Raw genomic sequence first — 17204 nt, 5'->3', positions numbered from 1 at the left:
TTATATTAGTAAATCATTATTTACTGAACTGTTATATTAGTAAATCATCGTTTTACTTAACTGTTATATTGGTAAATCATCATTTACTGAACTGTTATATTAGTAAATGATCATTTTACCGAACTGTTATATTAGTAAATCATCATTTTACTGAACTGTTATATTAGTAAATCATCATTTTACCGAACTGTTATATTAGTAAATCATCATTTTACTGAACTGTTATATTAGTAAATCAACATTTTAACTGTTATATTAGTAAATCATCATTTTAACTGTTATATTAGTAAATCAACATTTTAACTGTTATATTAGTAAATCATCATTTTAAGGGTCTTCATGTAAACTACTACTCTACTCAGCCCCAGTTCTTCTCTCTTTCTCCCTTTTTGCACAGTGTATGGGACTACTTCATGCATGATTAAGTGATGTGGATGAATATGAAAATATGAAGCCCTTTTTTTAAAGTCTGCTGATCATCAGCGTCTGTGTAAGAGACCACAGGTTCATTTGTGTTGTAGTGGAGCAGAGCAGAGATGGATGTGGAGTCAGAAATATGTTTGTCAAACTTTATCTGCTCCACCATTTCAATCATTTTTTTAGATGTGAATCTAAAATGTGAAGAATATGAATTCAATTTTGAATAAATTACGGTATTTTTATTGGGGGGGATTCATGTTTGTCAAAAACCGTGACTTGAAAAAGACCCCCCTGGATCTGTGCCCACGGACTATAGTTACGTCAACAGTATTTTATTTGGCCAGAGGTCGCTTATTCATATCAGTTGTTGGTATAAGTCAGTTGTCTCGATATTTCCGAAGCCTATAAAGTCATCATCTCTCTACGCCGTGCTTTCCTCGGCACGAGCAGCTGTCAGCCAACGGCGTGTGAGATGTGGCGACATCTCTGCGATTCAGGAAAGCCTCTCCTCCTCCTGCGCTGCTGCTGCTCCACAAGTCAAGCGACACCGCGTGCGTGCAACACCAGCCATTCATTTTCAAAATAAAACTGAGCTCACAACAGGTGGATGGAAGTGACGGTGTTCTGCAGTGAAATAAAGAACCACACTTCATAAATGCAAAGACTGAGTTTGGTTATTTCCACTTAGGCTAAAGAATCAAAGCACTGTAGAGGAGAGGACTGCACATATGTCCAACACACAGGTGTATCAGTGCAGGCTGCAGGTCACCTGTGAGCACATTCCCTATTTTGGCACTGTGGAAGAGATGTATAATGTAGTCCATAGGTGACTCGGCTGGGAACCGGAGGGTCGCCGGTTCGAGTCCCTATGTGGACCATGAATGGAGCGTGGACTGGTGGCTGGAGAGGTGCCAGTTCATCTCCTGGGCACTGCCGAGGTGCTGTTGAGCAAGGCACCGAACACCCAACTGATCCATTGGCAGCCCCCTCGCTCTGACATCTCTCCATTAGTTGCATGTATATAGGTCCTGTTTGTGCGTGTGTGTGTGTGTGTGTGTGTGTGTGTGTGTGTGTGTGTGTGTGTGTGTGTGTGTGTGTGTGTGTGTGTAACATAAATAATAATAACAGAGTGAAATTGAATTTCCCTTGCGGGATAAATAAAAGGAATTCTTCTTCTTATAAATCCATAACTTTAAGTTGTGGCTTTTAAATGTATCTCTACCTGACACTGCTAACGTCCGTTGGATAAAAAAACAGAAAAGTAAAAAAATAAAAAAGCATCCATTTTCAGTGTTGAGCGTGAGACTTTTATTGTAAAGAGCGCAGAAGTATGTCCGGTCGTGTTGCCCTGCAGTGTGTGCGCTTCACTTCCCTCCTCGGGCCAGGCTGCGGTGTGAACGCTCCTGACGGATGAGTGCAGTGTTGTGGACTCGCCTGGCTCTTTCTAAAAACCTCCATTCGTCCTTGTTCGGGGATTAACGCCACATTGTGTCCGGAGGGGAAGCCTGAGCCGCCCGTGGAAGATGTCTGTGGCCGGGCTGAAGAAACAGTTCCACAAAGCCAGTCAGGTAAGGATCCGCCTGTCACTGCTGCCACAACAACACTTGTTTGGGTCATGGTGTGAACATGTTTACACGGATTCTTAACTTTATATTCTGACGCGTCACTGTGGCGGTGACTGTGGCGTCAAATCGGACGCGGTTTCTGTGTAACGTTACTTTTTCATTCAGATAAGTTGGTTGTGCACGGAGACAACGTCACACCGGACTCTGTCGAAGAATCATACCGTGTTCTCGCCTATAGGCGGGCAGGTGTTGTGGTTTTTAGTTCATTTAAGAGCCTTTACGGAACACTGAAATCCCATGGCTATTTCGGCATTAGTATTGACGTGTAAATGATTCACTTTACAACACACCACTTAAATACAATCTCAGATGTGGGGCCTTGCCGTTGTTTCCAAGCTACTATCAGCAGAAGACAATTGTGATATAATGTCAGGAATAGCTTTAAGAAAAGTAACCCCCCCCCCCCCCCCCCCAATGTAGTAAAGTATTTGTTAATTGAATATACACTGAAGATAGAGAACAGAGTATTAATTCTTGGTTTATTCTAAGATACTGTGATTTTTTACTGTTCATAATTTGATAGAATATCCAATATGTCTACACCTCTGCTGTACTAGCATGTTTTTTAGTAACCAAGGCACTTCAACAAAAGCCAAAAGCCAAAATTAGAGAACACTTTCAGATCCCTCCCAGTTATTGGTGTTAATCTGCACCTGGTAACAATTGTCTTCATTGTTGGACACGCCCTATTTATCTGCAGCTCTCCTGGGGTCCGTTTCACAAAGCAGGTTCAAAAAACTCTGGGTCTAACCCTGAACTCTGAGTTGATCTACTCTGAGATAGGAAACTCTGAGTTTTCGGTTCCAGAACAGCAGATTTGCGTTAGGTTGATCAACTCAGAGTAGTTTGACCTGGAGTTAAGCGCGTGCACCACAAGTAAAAAAAGACAGCATCAATGGAGCTCTGATTCGACGAGTCACCATGGCAACGGGGAAGCGAAGGGCTACGCTACAACTGGAATTGGAAATATTAATGCGCTCATACGGTGAGTTTGAGCAGGTGTAACACCGCTGCTGCAGCAAAAGAGAGGGAGATGGTGCGGGAGGACATTGCGGCTCGGGTCCGTGCATAAGTTTAAATGTAGTCCTTTGCAATCACAGTAATATCACAGGGAAACTGCTTGAGTGGGAGCCTATAAGTTTATTTAATTTAAGTGCAACCCCGCGGGGGAGAAGCGCACTTGGCAGCAGCTTAAGATGAAACATAAAAACATTATTCAATCAGGTAAAACATCGGCACAATCTCATGGTGACGCCTCATTTTGAGCATGTTTTACATGGTAAAGTAAATATTACCGTAAGTGGCTGTTTTTTATTCAACATATAAATGTTATATAAAAAACTCCCATTTGCAAGAAAACGCAGCGCAACACACAATATCTGCTGTGATATGAGAGCATGACTGGTTGTTAATGTTGGAAATGTAAGGAGGGATGAGATGGACTGTGACATGAAAGGGTGTTGTGCCTTATTCAGAACCCCTGCCGTGAAATGCACCCCTCGCATTATAGGTGATATTCTGGATCAGAAGGCTATATAGGAGTAGTTTATATACCGGTAACCCAACTAAAAGCACACACTTTTGAACCTATGAATTGCAAGAAAAGCTGGGATTATATTTAGGAAACGCTGAGTCAAATACGTACATTCAACTTGCTCAAAAGATCCATTTCATTCATTTTGTAATTATGGCTGATAATCATCTCCCGACCAATATTTAATTCTCTGCACACTAATTCTGCACCTTCATCCACGGGATCATTATCAAAAGGACACGCCATGGTAGTGAAATAGTCGCCACCTAATATAACTCATAATGTCTGATTTTTGCAATGATTTTCTGAAAAAACAGACGGAACTATAGCAGAACTATACTACGCCAAAACTCGCCCGCTGACTGAATGAATGAGGAAATCAAACACTGTGTGTGGCTGAAAGAGGGCGGAGACAGAGAGAAACTCAAGGTTTTCTGAGAAAAACCTGGTCCCGACCAGGTTAGTTTCAGAGAGCATGTTACCATGGTAACTGACCGAGAGGTTAAGTTATCTCTCTTTGTGAAACAGGCTAGAGTTACCCTTACTCTGTCTCTGGTTTGAGTTACCTCCCTTTGTGAAACGGAAAACTCAGTTTCCCTCATTTCAGGGTTAACATACTCAGAGTTTTCACTAAACCTGCTTTGTGAAACAGGCCCCTGGTTACTTTATAAGGTGTCAGCTGCTCTAAGGAGACTGAAACCCTGAGACAGCAGTTTGTCCAGATGAAGGCCAAAGGGATGACCCTCTCAACCATCAGAGAGAGGTTGGCTGTTCACAGTCTGTGATTTCAAGAAGATTGAAACTTTACAAGGACACAGATTCATTTAGGTCCCTCAAAAAGGCCGGCCGTCCACGTAAAACAAGTGCACCAGAGAAGACTCTCAATGGGGAATCAGTTCAACACTGCAGCTGGAGTTGGTCTCCAGTTCAGTGCTGAACAGGACAAGGATCTGTCTTTGCACACTAGTTCTCTAGTTTTGTATTATACTTATTTAAAGCCATGGAGCTTGAGTAAGTTTTGTCCAGATGTCTCAGCAAGTTTTAGCCTACATTACGAATCAAAAGAATCAAAATTAGCAGAGCAGTCTTCTGGAGACTAACAATATGCCGGCAACACACTGTCATTAAAGGCAGGCAGTGACATGGAGCCATCAGAAACAGTAACCCAACAGGCCCTCTCATAATAACAGTTTCACACACAGGTTGTCGATATTGTGTAATGGGCCCACGACTTGAATTGCACATTAATGTTACTCATAAAATTCAATTGGGCCTGTTATTCCCACAGCCTCCTGCCGACGAAATACACCATGGTGGGCGTGTGTGAGTAACTGTGAAGCAGTTCTAACATTTAGATAATATGTCATAGGAAACAAACGCTGCCTGGTAGTTCATCTGTTTGTCTAAATGAGCAGTGGCCCTTAATGATTAAAAAATGTTATCTCCCTGTGAAGTAGCCTAACGGGCCAACGTTATATTTCCAGACCAGAAATGGAATAAACTTGTTTTGACATGAGGTTTCCTCTCCCAGTCGTGTTATACATTAGTAGGTCCACCCTTATCATACATGTACTTTGCATTTGGCCATTGGGCATAGAGGGGTTCTGCTACTTGATCAGAAAGATTGGGTTCCAGGTTGAGCTGGGCCGTTTTCATTTTGTAGAACACCAAGCTTGGGCTGGGTTTCTTTTTCATTATTATCAATTTAAAATGTTCTCTTTCTTTCTCTGACTGCCAATAAAAATGAATCTCAGCCCCCAAGAAGTTTGCAGAGCTTTGAATACAATTTGACATAGTGGCCAAACAGTGGTTTCATAATTGTAGTGCTCCTTGTATGATGCCCCATTGGGCCCAAAATACTTTTTCCCAGGACTTACATGGAGAAAGAGACATATGGAATTCAGTGGATATAAAAATCAGGGCTCAACAGCAACAGTTGCCAGGTTGCCACTAGCAATAATTTTTGGCCATTGGCAATCACTTTCTAACATGTTTCATACCTGCAAACTAGTTGCTTTTTGGTTAAGTTCACTGTTTTGAATTAAATATGTCATTCACGTGAATCGTGTAGTTCCGAAGAGTTTTTATGGTCAGCACAATCAGACATAGGCTACTTTCCATACCGTCCTGGTCACGGAAAAAAAAACCTGTTCCCTTTTTTAAAAAAATTAAAAAATGACTCCTGGTTCTGGAAAAAAATCTCAACATTGACTCCCACACCCTCCCGGTCCCGTTTTCAAAAGCAATTTATTTCTTGATGTTCTGCTCAACTTTTTTTAGAGGCCCTCATGATGCAGTAAAGAACAGTACAATATGGTTGACCTACAGTATATTTGACCTGCATTCTTTCTAACATGATCCCGGATACCTCTGCTGTCCGTTTTCTTTCAGTTTATTCTAGTGCTCCAAGCCCACTCTTCTCGGCTTTTGTTTTAAAATCTCATAAGGGTTGTGTGTTTTGCATCGACGTATTGCAAAGTGCATTCTCAGTGTACATCATTACGCTGGTCATTGGCTGCATACAAAAACAAGGAGAGCTCCATGACAACAAATAGGAAGAAGGAACAGACGGGAGAGAAGTAGATCAACAACAGCCTTTATTTATATTATGATCATATGTAAAATCAGAATCAGAAATACTTTAATAATCCCAGGTTGTTATTTTCGCTACAAAACTCCAGATATACAAACAAATATTATACAGACAACATCCATCTTTCCATTTTCAACCGCTTGTCCCTATCGGGGTTGCGGGGGGGCTGGAGCCGATCCCAGCTGACATCGGGTGTGAGGCGGGTACACCCTGGGCAGGATGCCAGTCTATCACAGGACACATAGAGACACACAGAGACATACCAGACATTCACACTCACACCTACGGGCAATTTAGAGTCATCAATGACAGACTCTTCTAGGGAGGCATTGTATAGTTTAATGACCACAGGCAGGTGGCGCGCTGTGGTGCATCTGGGTGCGAGGAGTCTTCTGCTGAAGGTGCTCCTCTGCTGGGCCAGTGTGTCGTAGAGAAGGTTTGAGACATTGTCCAGGATACACCGGAGCCTGGACAGCATCCTCCTCTCTGCCACGGTCGTCAGGGTCATCACTGGCCCTCCTGATCAGTTTGTTCAGTCTGTTGGTGTCTGCGACCTTCAGCCCACTGCCCCAGCATGTGACAGGGAAGAAGATCGCACCAGCCACAACAGACTCATAAAACATCCTCAGCATCGTCCGGCAGATGTTAAAGGACCTCAGGCTCTTCAGGAAGAAGAGTCGACTTTGGCCCTTTTTGTAGACAGCCTCTGCATTTCTAGACCAATTCACTTATTATTGAAGTACACCCCCAAGTACTTATACTCCTCTACAGTGTCCACAGGGACCCCCTGGATGGAGACAGGGGTCACAGGTGTTTTCACCCTCCTCAGATCCACTACGAGCTCCTTTGTTTTAGTCACGTTGAGCTGCAGATGATTAAGCTCACTTCAAGTGACAGAGTTGCCCACAACAGTCCTGTATTCCCTTTCATCCCCCTTTCCAATGCAGCCAACTATTGCTGAGTCATCAGAAAACTTAAGAAGGTGGCAGGTGCAATAGTTGAAGTCTGAGGTGAAGAGGGTGAAAATAAAGGGAGAGAGGACAGTCCCCTGTGGGGCCCCATTGTTGCTGACCTCCCTGTCAGACACACAGTTCTGTAAGCGTACATACTGTGGTCTGCCCATCAGGTAATCCACAATCCAGGACACGATGGGGGCCTCCACCTGCATCACAATCATGACGCTCACAGTGCTCGCAGGCTTGTCCAGATGACTGTAGACTGTGTTCAGCAGGTAGATGATGCCTTCCTCAACTCCCAGGCGAGGCTGGTAGGCGAATTGTAGTGGATCAGTGAATGGCCTGACCATAGACCTTAGCTGCTCCAGGATGAGTCTCTCCATGGTCTTCATGCTGTGGGATGTCAGGGCCACTGGTCTGTAGTCCTGAGGGCCACTGGAACGTGGCATCTTTGGCACAGGCACGAGGCAGGACGTCTTCCACAGCGCAGGGACTCTCTGGAGTTGAAGGCTCAGGCTGAAGACTTGACTCAGTACTCCACATAGCTGGTGGGCACAGGCTTTAAGCACAATGGGAAATACGCCATCGGGGCCTGCAGCCTTGCCAGGGTGAAGTCTTCTCAGTCAGGTGTCTTCTCATCAGGTCAGGCGTGGACACTGTAGAGGTGTCCGTTGGGGGAGAGCTGAGGTCGTCAGGTTGTGGAGGACATGGTGTAGAGCAGAAGGGAGGGATTGAATAGGTAGGTGTGAAGTGAGTTGGTGAGGGGGCAGAGAAAGGGGTCTGTAAGCAGGAGGAATAGGGGGAGGTAAAGTGGCATTAGTTGAGGGGCCGGCAGCAGCAGAGTCATGTGGGGGATGGGCCGCCGTATCAAACCTATTGAAAAATAGGTTCAGTTCATTGTTCTGGTCCACACGGTCCTCCAACCCCGGGCTACCAGTCTTTGGGAACCCAGTGATGGTTCAGATGGCACTCCACATGTCCCTCATGTTGTTACGCTGGAGTTTTTCTCCTATAATTGTCTTTAGCCTCCCTGATTTTAAGTCTGAGTACCCCCTGCACTCTCCTCACCTCTTCGTGGTTGCCATCTCTGAATGTGGTCTTCTTTTCATTCATGATGGCCTTAATGTCCTTGGTGATGCAAGGTTTATAGTTAGCGTAACAGGTTACAGTCTGAGCTGGGACATTGCAGTCCAAGCAAAAACTAATGTAGTCTGTAATGCACTCAGTGAGCCCATCGATGTCCTCCCCGTGCGGCTCACAAAGTGCAGGCCAGTCAGTCACTTTAAAGCAGCCCTGCAGTGTCTCATAAGCCTCCTCAGACTGTGATAAAAACAGCACGAAAAGAAACACGAAAACTAGCAAAAGTAACCTCATTGTAGAGGGCAGAACTTCACAGAAGTTAAGATTAGGAAACAAAACGAACAAAAGGAGAATAGAAGTTAAGAAAGTTTAAAAAAGTGAACTCAAAGAGCGAAGCATGACAGGCAGCATGCAACTTTCGCGCATGTGCACTAACGAAAATAAGAAAAATAAGTGTTTCCCCCCACTTCCGTTGACTTTTACTCCCATCCCTCCTTATCAAGGGATCAATAGTGAAAGTCACTCCTGAATCACGAGAGTCCCGCAGGATTCCTGGGACATGTCAGTCTCTAGCTCATATCTAATGTTATTAGCTTCTTCTTCAGTAGTATAGTAGGTTTTATGTGAGGCAGAGCCACAGCGTCCCATGTCAATCTGGTCAGATATGTAACTGCAGCGAGCTGTTTGACAGCCATTGAGAGGAGAAATAAAAATAATTTATTTTGGTGCCAGAAAGAAGTCAAAATGCCAGTCCTGTATGTTTGATACTGAAGAAGTTTAATTACTTGACCAAGGGGAGTCGTCAACACAGTAGTGCGTGAAGCCACCTTGATTCTAAGGCTCCAACAGCAAGTATAGGATTCTTAAAGCAAGAGATGTGCTATCATCTCAATGGCTATAATGCGTAAACATGACATTAAGGAAGTGACTGTGAGTGTTATCATTTAACTCTGCAGCTGTATCTTGCAGCCTGCAGAGTCAGATTGAAGTCGCCAAGGGAATCGTGACCTTGGCAGGCTCCAGGGAGTTCTCAGGTCAGCCTTACTGACAAAGAAACAATCTAACAGAAGGCCACTATACTAACTAGGACTGAACATTAGACCCAAACTGTCTACAGAAAATTAAATATTACCTAACAATGATAGGTTCAAAGAAAGACACCAGTACACTGATAATACTATTAGTCCTCACTAGGCAGCGCTGTACTCAGAAGTACTCAGCTAAAGTCCTTGCTCTGGTCTACATTCTGAAAATTAGTTGACCCTCTGAGACAGATTTGAAAAAAAAGCATCCCACTCGCTGGTATCGGTCTTTTCCTTCTCGATGGTAACAGAAGCTCCTGTAGCTGAGCTAGCTGCTCAGAATTTACAGAGAGGGAGGGGATGACGCGGAGCAGAGGAGACGAGGGGATTGGAGAAGATTGGATGGAGGGCACGAGCCAAAGGGAGCATCGCGGACCTGGGGCTCTCTCTGGTTTATTTCTATGCAGGCCTACAGCTGATAGATTGTATGGAATTTAATTTTTTGGTTCTTTTTGCTATTCATATTCTGTAGATCTTACCATAATCGCCGTATAAACGATTTAAATAATAATTACCAATATTCCAAATCGTAGACCATAGCTTTAAGCAAAAGACCTGCATTCAAAATGTTACTTAAAATACAAAGAGTAAAAGAACTCAAAGTTTCCTGTTTCAGAAAGTACATTTTTAGATAATATAATATAATAATAGATTAATGTACAGTAAATAGCTAATGTTGCAGCTGATAAAGGTATGGCTTTTATTACTTTATAGACTGCAGTGAAGCTAACAATATATCCTCTTTTATTTGTTGATAATATTGTGTGTTAATAATCTGTATCTGTAAAGTAACTAGTTTGCAAATGCATTGAAATGGTAATGGTTTTACGGTTTGCTTTACTGAATTTTTTGTCCTCGTCCCTTGTGGAAACTCCATCCATTTGCCTCAGATTAGTGCTGCCATGATGTTTCATGTGACATTGAAATTCTCAGACCAAATAAGATTTATCTAGATAGAGAGTGCTGACATTAGTGATGACCTTAGACCAGCATCTGGGTGAATCATAGGCCACACAGTAGAGATTTAATTCAGGTTATCACTCTTTTGTTCCCTCACAGCAGAGAGGAAATCTCATGTTGGCCTTCTGGCCTTATGCAGGGGAATATGAATGTCATTTATCTCATAAAGTTATTCCTGTGTAAACATGCTAAATGTCAACCTGCCGCTTCCTGTTTGTGTGTATGTCTATGTTTCTCATGGTTTCGGGTTGTGTGTAGGGGTGTGCCGAGACCTTCAGCCCACGAGATGAGACAATTCACTGCACGATATTTTCCTTTTGATTTCAGCAGAGAGATTTGGTGGTGCTGCAGGTGCGTTTGGGCTACTGCGAGGCGGGGGGGGGGGGGGGGACTGCACCGCCCCCGCCTGTCACAGTACAGTTACTGTCTGCTTCACACAGCCTGTTCTGGTGACAAAGCGAGACAGACATGGCTGACAGTGGCTCGAGGCTGTTCCTGCCGACAGTCCTAGGCTAGTTGAAAAAACAATCGCACAGAGCGATTTATTTCGCTTACGTTGCCGACGGTAAGGGCGAGCCGGCGGACACCACAAAGCTGGTCTGACTACCGGCCAATTTGGAGAAACATCAAGCTGACAGACATGAGGACTTGTTTTAAGAGTTCAGAGAGCTGCATGTTAGAGATAGATAACATAAATATCCCTAGGATGTAACGTTAAGTCAAGCGAGTGTTTATTTTTTGACAAGTGAATTTTTTTTACCATCATATTTGCATGAGGGGAGTCAGGGGTAAAGCTGACTGTTTAACTCTCTGATGTGGTTTACACATCTCTGTATGCATCATTTTACACTGGAGACAATGGCCCTCATTTATCAAACGAACGTACGGCAGAAAAACGTGTACGACCATTTCCTTACAAACTTCGGCATTTATCAATTTGGACGTGAGCGGGACCTACGATCAAATCTCACGTCAGGTCTGACATTGTGTACGCAAATTTGAGCCTGTGTATTTGCGGTGCAGCAAAATCTGGCTGAAAATAATTAACAAACCTCAGCTGTCATTAAGCATAAGCAGTCAGATATTAAGAACAGATCAAAACGGATTCTTAAAACGAATAAAAAAAATAAAAATTGTGGTTGGAGCAATTGATTGTACTCATGTGCGTCTGAAGGCACCATCCATGAATGATTACGCAGTCATCAATCGCAAAAACTACCACTCGATAAATGTACAGGTGATTTGTGATGCCAAGCTATCACTTTTAAACGTGGTGGCCAGGTGGCCAGGGGGACACACACGATTCTTTTATATTTCAAAACAGCTCGGCTCCAGCCCCCCCGGGCCCCGACAGGGACAAGCTGTTGAAGATGAATATATGAATGAATGTGTTGGCGCGCGGCTGCAGGAAGGCGCACTGCAGAGCCAAAGTCATCTCCTCGGTTAGTGGCTACCCGCGATAAATTGCATTAAATCAAACAAGGTATCAGATGATTAACATCTTGGTATGGTTCTTCTAGGTGACAGAGGTTATCCTCTAACGGAATACCTAATAACCCCGTTGGCAAACCCCAGTACAGAGCATTAGCGCAGGTTCAGCAGTGCACACACACGCACACAGGTCTCAGTGGAGCGCTGCTTCGGGTTGACTGCCTCCGTTATTCTTTTCCATACAGCGTTTTTATGGGCCCCTTTTATTCCCCTCTTAAGACTGCCAAAAAGCACATCTTTATTTTGCTCCATCTCGGATGTCAGGATGCCGCTGTGTCGGAAAAGTTTCTTTTCTTCCCAGTCTTCCCTGTCTCCATGTTTGACCTCAGTGGGCGAGGCCTCCGAACCAGGAATATTTAAGGGGGTAACGTGTTAATGACGATCGAATTCAGCCACCGCATTTATCAAGGCCCGCTCCTTCGTACGCTGAGATTGGTCCGATACGATTGTTTCATAAATCACACGTGGGTCCTGTCCTACGACCAATTCTGCGCTCAGATCTGCGCCCGTTTTCACGCAAGATTGATAAATTAGGGCCATTAACTTTACCAGAACATGCTCTGGTGTTTACAAGTATGATCAACAACACAACAATGCCAAGAACCTTGAATTCCCCAAAGAATTGTCCAGCTGCATAATCATTTCATTGTTGTTATAACAAGTTAAAAAGCTATAAAGCTCAGCAGCTTATATACAAATATATATATATTTTTATTTTGAGTTTTTAGTTTTACGCTGTGGTATCGTTTCAGTATCGGTATCGAGATATTTTAGGCAAGTATCGTACAGAAGTCATAATTTTGGTATTGTGACAAAACTAAACCCACACCCACCCTTTCTATCGCCATAGGCTTTTATGTGTTTTATACATGTTATCTGTATCTATAATAACTGATCAGCTCAATTGATGTGTGTCACCTGCTACCGGCTGCTTTACTCGTTGAGCTGGGCTGAGAAATAAGTCAATGAATCTGTTAAATTCTGTTGATCTCTTCCCATGGAGCGACATGAAAACTATGTCAGTGAGCAGTTGAAGACAGGTTATCCAGCAGCTGCTGACAGCTGAGACAGACTTGTTCTCTTTACTTGTCACATACGGAGGCTTCAGGTCCGTCAGGTGCCGACACTGTGACTATAACTTGTAGCCAGAAGCTGCGGGGCTCACGTGTAACGTGTTACGTTTTACGTGTTACGTGTTTGTGTTACGGTGCTGACGGCACTATATTCTCACAGTGCTCACTGCTTACAAATTGTTCTTGTCACTGTTGTCATTTCCACGTTGATATTGCGAGACAACTTTTCACCTCGACGAGAAATAGAATCGCATTTTAATATCTCGTGGGACGATTTCTCGTCACACCCCTAGCGGCGTGTGATCCCCTACACACTTTGATCAGTTTAATTGTACACTAAACTGGACATGCAGTTTCTCTCTATGGAGATCAGGTCTCTGACATAGGGATGTTATCTCACTTCTTTTTAGTCATTGCACACGGCTCTTTGTGTTGTGGGCAGAGATTTCACATGTACACGGGTACAGTATTTTCGACCTGATTTCCCCTGGCAACTGTTTTTTCCCTCTGTTGTTCTCTGAGTCATGCAGTGATGAGCAGTCAAAGCCTAGACTGTAAAACGATTGAGAGCTCCTCTAACATTTACGTTACCCATAGTGGTTTCCTGCTACTCGAAACACAGTGAGAAACATTCTTAAAATAACAACCATACTGTATTAATCAGACTTATCACAAGCCAACAGAAGATCAGTTTTTAGAACTGGGTGTATGTCCTGATGTTTTTCAAAAATATTGTTTGGTATTTCACCTGCTTCCTGAAGTGGAAATGCATTGGGCTGAGACCAGATGTATGAATCTCTCTGAACCAGCAAAAGATAACACCGTCACTTCCTCTTTATTTCAACCTTATTTGTTCTTTTACCACTATGATTGAAAAAGAGGCCAGGGGAACAAGTGGGATACAATCGCAGGCCTTTTTTGGAAAAAAACAACTACAATTTTAGAAGCATGCATTGTCTATGGCCTTCTAAAGTCAGTACTCTGACTGAATTGTGTGATTTTTGTGGATTGGAACTCTCAGTTAGGGCTCCAACTAATAGCTGTTTTTTAATATCTTTTGAATATTTTTTGGATTAAAAAATACATCTTAAAAAAACTAAAAAATTACCTACTTCCCAGGGAGAAGGATCTTATTTTTAGATGTCTTATTTTGCCAAGCCAACATTCAAAAACCCAAACACATTCAGTTTACAACCACAGAAAACAAAGAAAAGCAGTACATCAGTAAATCTTCACATATGCCACTCTGGAACTAGAAATGTGGCACATAGTGTTGTTTTTGGCGGCCTGTTTTACTTTTAGTCTAGTCTAGTTTTGGTCGACTAAAAGTCTGAACATTTTAGTCTAGTTTTAGTCGACTAAAAGTCTGAGCATTTTAGTCTAGTTTTAGTCGACTAAAAGTCTGAGCATTTTAGTCTAGTTTTAGTCGACGGAAACTTATGACATTTTAGTCTAGTTTTAGTCAAAGAAAATTGTATATTAGTCTCTTTTTAGTAATGCAATTATATTTAATCAATATAATAAAAGTACCAATAAGTATTGACGAAACCAACATTTTCTTTTAGCCAAACCCATGCAGATATCTTTAGTTTACATGCATGTACAGGTCTAGAATAAGTAATCCAATTTATGTTGATGCCAAATTCAGTTCAGTGTGATTTTCTCTGTGAAATACACAACTAGTGAAAGTATCTGGCCAACAAGCGGACGTTTAGTGCACTTATAGAGTGAGTCAGTCAGGTAGGAACTAAAAACACACTTTATACTCTCTCACATATAAATATACGTACACACGCTAGTCTCTCTCACACACACACACGCAAGTCTCTCTCACAAACACGTTAGTCTCTCTCACACACACACACACACACACGCATGCACACGCGCGCACACACACACACACATACCTCCAGTGGCTAACGCCAAAGCTAGTGTTAAAACCCGACACATTAACCGTGGCCTTATGTCGCATGAGCTTTCTAAAACAGAAAGTATCGTTGCGTTTTGTCTTGACTCACCTAAATGTCATTATGGGATGCCCTGAGGTGTCTCTTAAGATTTGTGGTGTTTTTTCCTGTGATTTTGTGGTCTTTCTTTTTACACAACACATGCCGTTTTCTTTTCCACGTCTGTTTAATGAAAGTGTTTCTTCTTTTCCTCCCAAACACGCCCCCCCGGCTGGTGTCACACTTTGTTCTCATGTTTCTTTAGTTGTCGTTAACGTTAACGCTAACACTAACGTTAACGCTGACCCACAGCAGCGGCAGCTTCAGAATCGAAATAATGCGCATGTGGGGATTGAGGAAGTGACGTCGCCAAGACGCGAGACTGGGAGAAAACTACAAAATAATAATAATAATAACATGACTAAACAAGATGAAACAACGTTATTTCGTCTCGTTTTCGTCAATGAAAATAAAGAGACATTTCGTCTCGTTTTTATTCGTTGACGAAATTGCATTATATATTTAGTCTTAGTCATCGTCACATGCCCAGCATTTTTGTTTCGTCTCGTCTAGTTTTCGTCACGTGATAGAGGTTTGTTGACGAAGATATTTCGTTATCATTTTTCGTTGACGAAAGCAACACTAGTGGCACACACACTTTGTACACGTTGCAAAATAGGCTACTTAACACATTGTCAAAACAATTGCACAACTAATGATGAAAACAAAAGATGAACAATTGTGTTAGAAAATATTCAGAATTTGATTAAAACGTCAAAGGTACAAGCTAAACTTAAAGTGCAACCTGCAGATTAGAGACCTGCTAATCAATGTGTAGTACAATTATGTAGAAACTAGATTTTTGAAAATACATAAATAAACAGGCCGGTGCCTAAGTGGTTAGAGCAGTCATCCCATATAAAGAGGGTGAAGGTCCTCGAGGCAGCGACCGCGGTTTCGACTCCGACCTGCGGCCCTTTGCTGCATGTCTCCCCCCCTCTCTCACCCCATTTCCTGTCTGTCCTATCTAATAAAAAAGCTTTGAAACTACCAAAAAAAAAAAAACATTCTGCCATTCAACTCCGTCCTATATGGTTCATCAAACACCATCCTCAATAAACTTTATTATGTTCAGAACTCTGCTGCTGGTATGCTCACCTGCCGCTGCAACCACATCACCCCTGTCCTCCACGACCTCCGCTGGCTCCACATCAAATACCGCATTGATTTTGAAATACTACTCACCTTCAAAGCCCTCAACAACCTGGCCCTCCCTACTTCTCTGACCTCATCCACTGCCACAGTCCTACATGTCGCTTGATGTCTGCTGATGCCTACCCCTCGAGCCCATCAGGATTAATCTCTGGACCTGGGGCGACAGAACCTTTGCTGCAGCTGCACCCTCCCTCTGGAATGTACTTCCAAGCCAAATCCACAAGGCCAACACTCTTCCGTCCTTCAAATCAGCCCTCAAAACTCACCTTTTCACTCTTTTAACCTCTAACTTCTTTTCTTTTGTGGTTGTTATTTGTGATTCTGTTTTGTTTTTGTTGTTCATGTGAAGCATATTTGAGCAACTGGAAAAGCGCTATATAAATTTGATGCATAATTATTATTAATTGTATTATATATTATTATTATTTTTATTATTGTTGTTATTATTATGTAATTCAGTGCCCATAACGCTATTTCTAAGCTACTGCTGTCAAGTGCTGCAGGACCTGCAAGAGTGCAGTTTTATGGGAACACAGCTTTTGTCTCTGTCTGTCACTCAGTCTGGAGAAAATGCTGTTGCCCCTTGTGCTGTAAATTAAAACATTCATTGTGTTTGGTGCTCAGCCTGAGAAGAAGGAGCAGCAGAATGCCCTACGCTGTGTTGCTCTGAGAGTGGTGCTCTCCGGTACATTCCAAAAGCGCTCTGATTTTGTTTCACTGGGCAATACGTGGGGGCCGTGGTCGGCATGTCGAAGTGTCCTTGGTCAAGACACTGAACCCAGAATTGCTCATGAGTGTGTGAATGCGGTGTGAATGGGTTGGATTAGATTAATTAGATTGTATGGAGATGTCCACTGCCATCAGTAAAAATGTCTGTGTGAATGGGTGAATGTGACAAGTCGTTGAGTAGTCAGAAGATTAGGGGTACGTCCACAAGATTGAAAACGACCCGTTTTTTCCCCGTCCTTCTTAAAAAAATTTCCGTCCACACGGCCTTGTCTCAAGAAATATCTTCGTCCACATTCAACCTGTGAAACCGGCTAAAAACGCTAGCGGCCAATTTAGCAACTTATTCAGACCATCAGGGAAAAGGGAGAAATATATGGTCGGCCTAATTCTTTCACATGCTTGTGGCTCAGAGTACAGTTTTAAATACAGTCTATGGGTCCGTCTCTCTCCTCTCATGCAGCAGCACAGTTGATTTTTCCGTAAGGATGATTGGTGCAAAA

General features: G+C 42.9%; 1 protein-coding gene across 2 annotated transcripts in view; it reads left to right on the top strand.

Moving 5' to 3' along the window:
• Window positions 1-1943: 1943 nt before the first annotated feature.
• The window catches only part of sh3gl3a (SH3-domain GRB2-like 3a), a gene marked incomplete at both ends in the record, with an annotated part of 61549 nt that continues 46288 nt past the window's right edge, over window positions 1944-17204 (top strand). For both annotated transcript variants that reach the window (XM_083913295.1, XM_083913294.1), the window contains one exon: window positions 1944-1988. In XM_083913295.1, coding sequence (XP_083769421.1) covers window positions 1944-1988 — 45 coding nt within the window. The remainder of the gene's footprint in view (window positions 1989-17204) is intronic.

Source organism: Echiichthys vipera (assembly GCF_963691815.1).
Source record: "Echiichthys vipera genome assembly, chromosome: 1".
Taxonomy (NCBI): domain Eukaryota; kingdom Metazoa; phylum Chordata; class Actinopteri; order Perciformes; family Trachinidae; genus Echiichthys; species Echiichthys vipera.
This window is presented reverse-complemented; position numbering and strand designations above follow the sequence as displayed.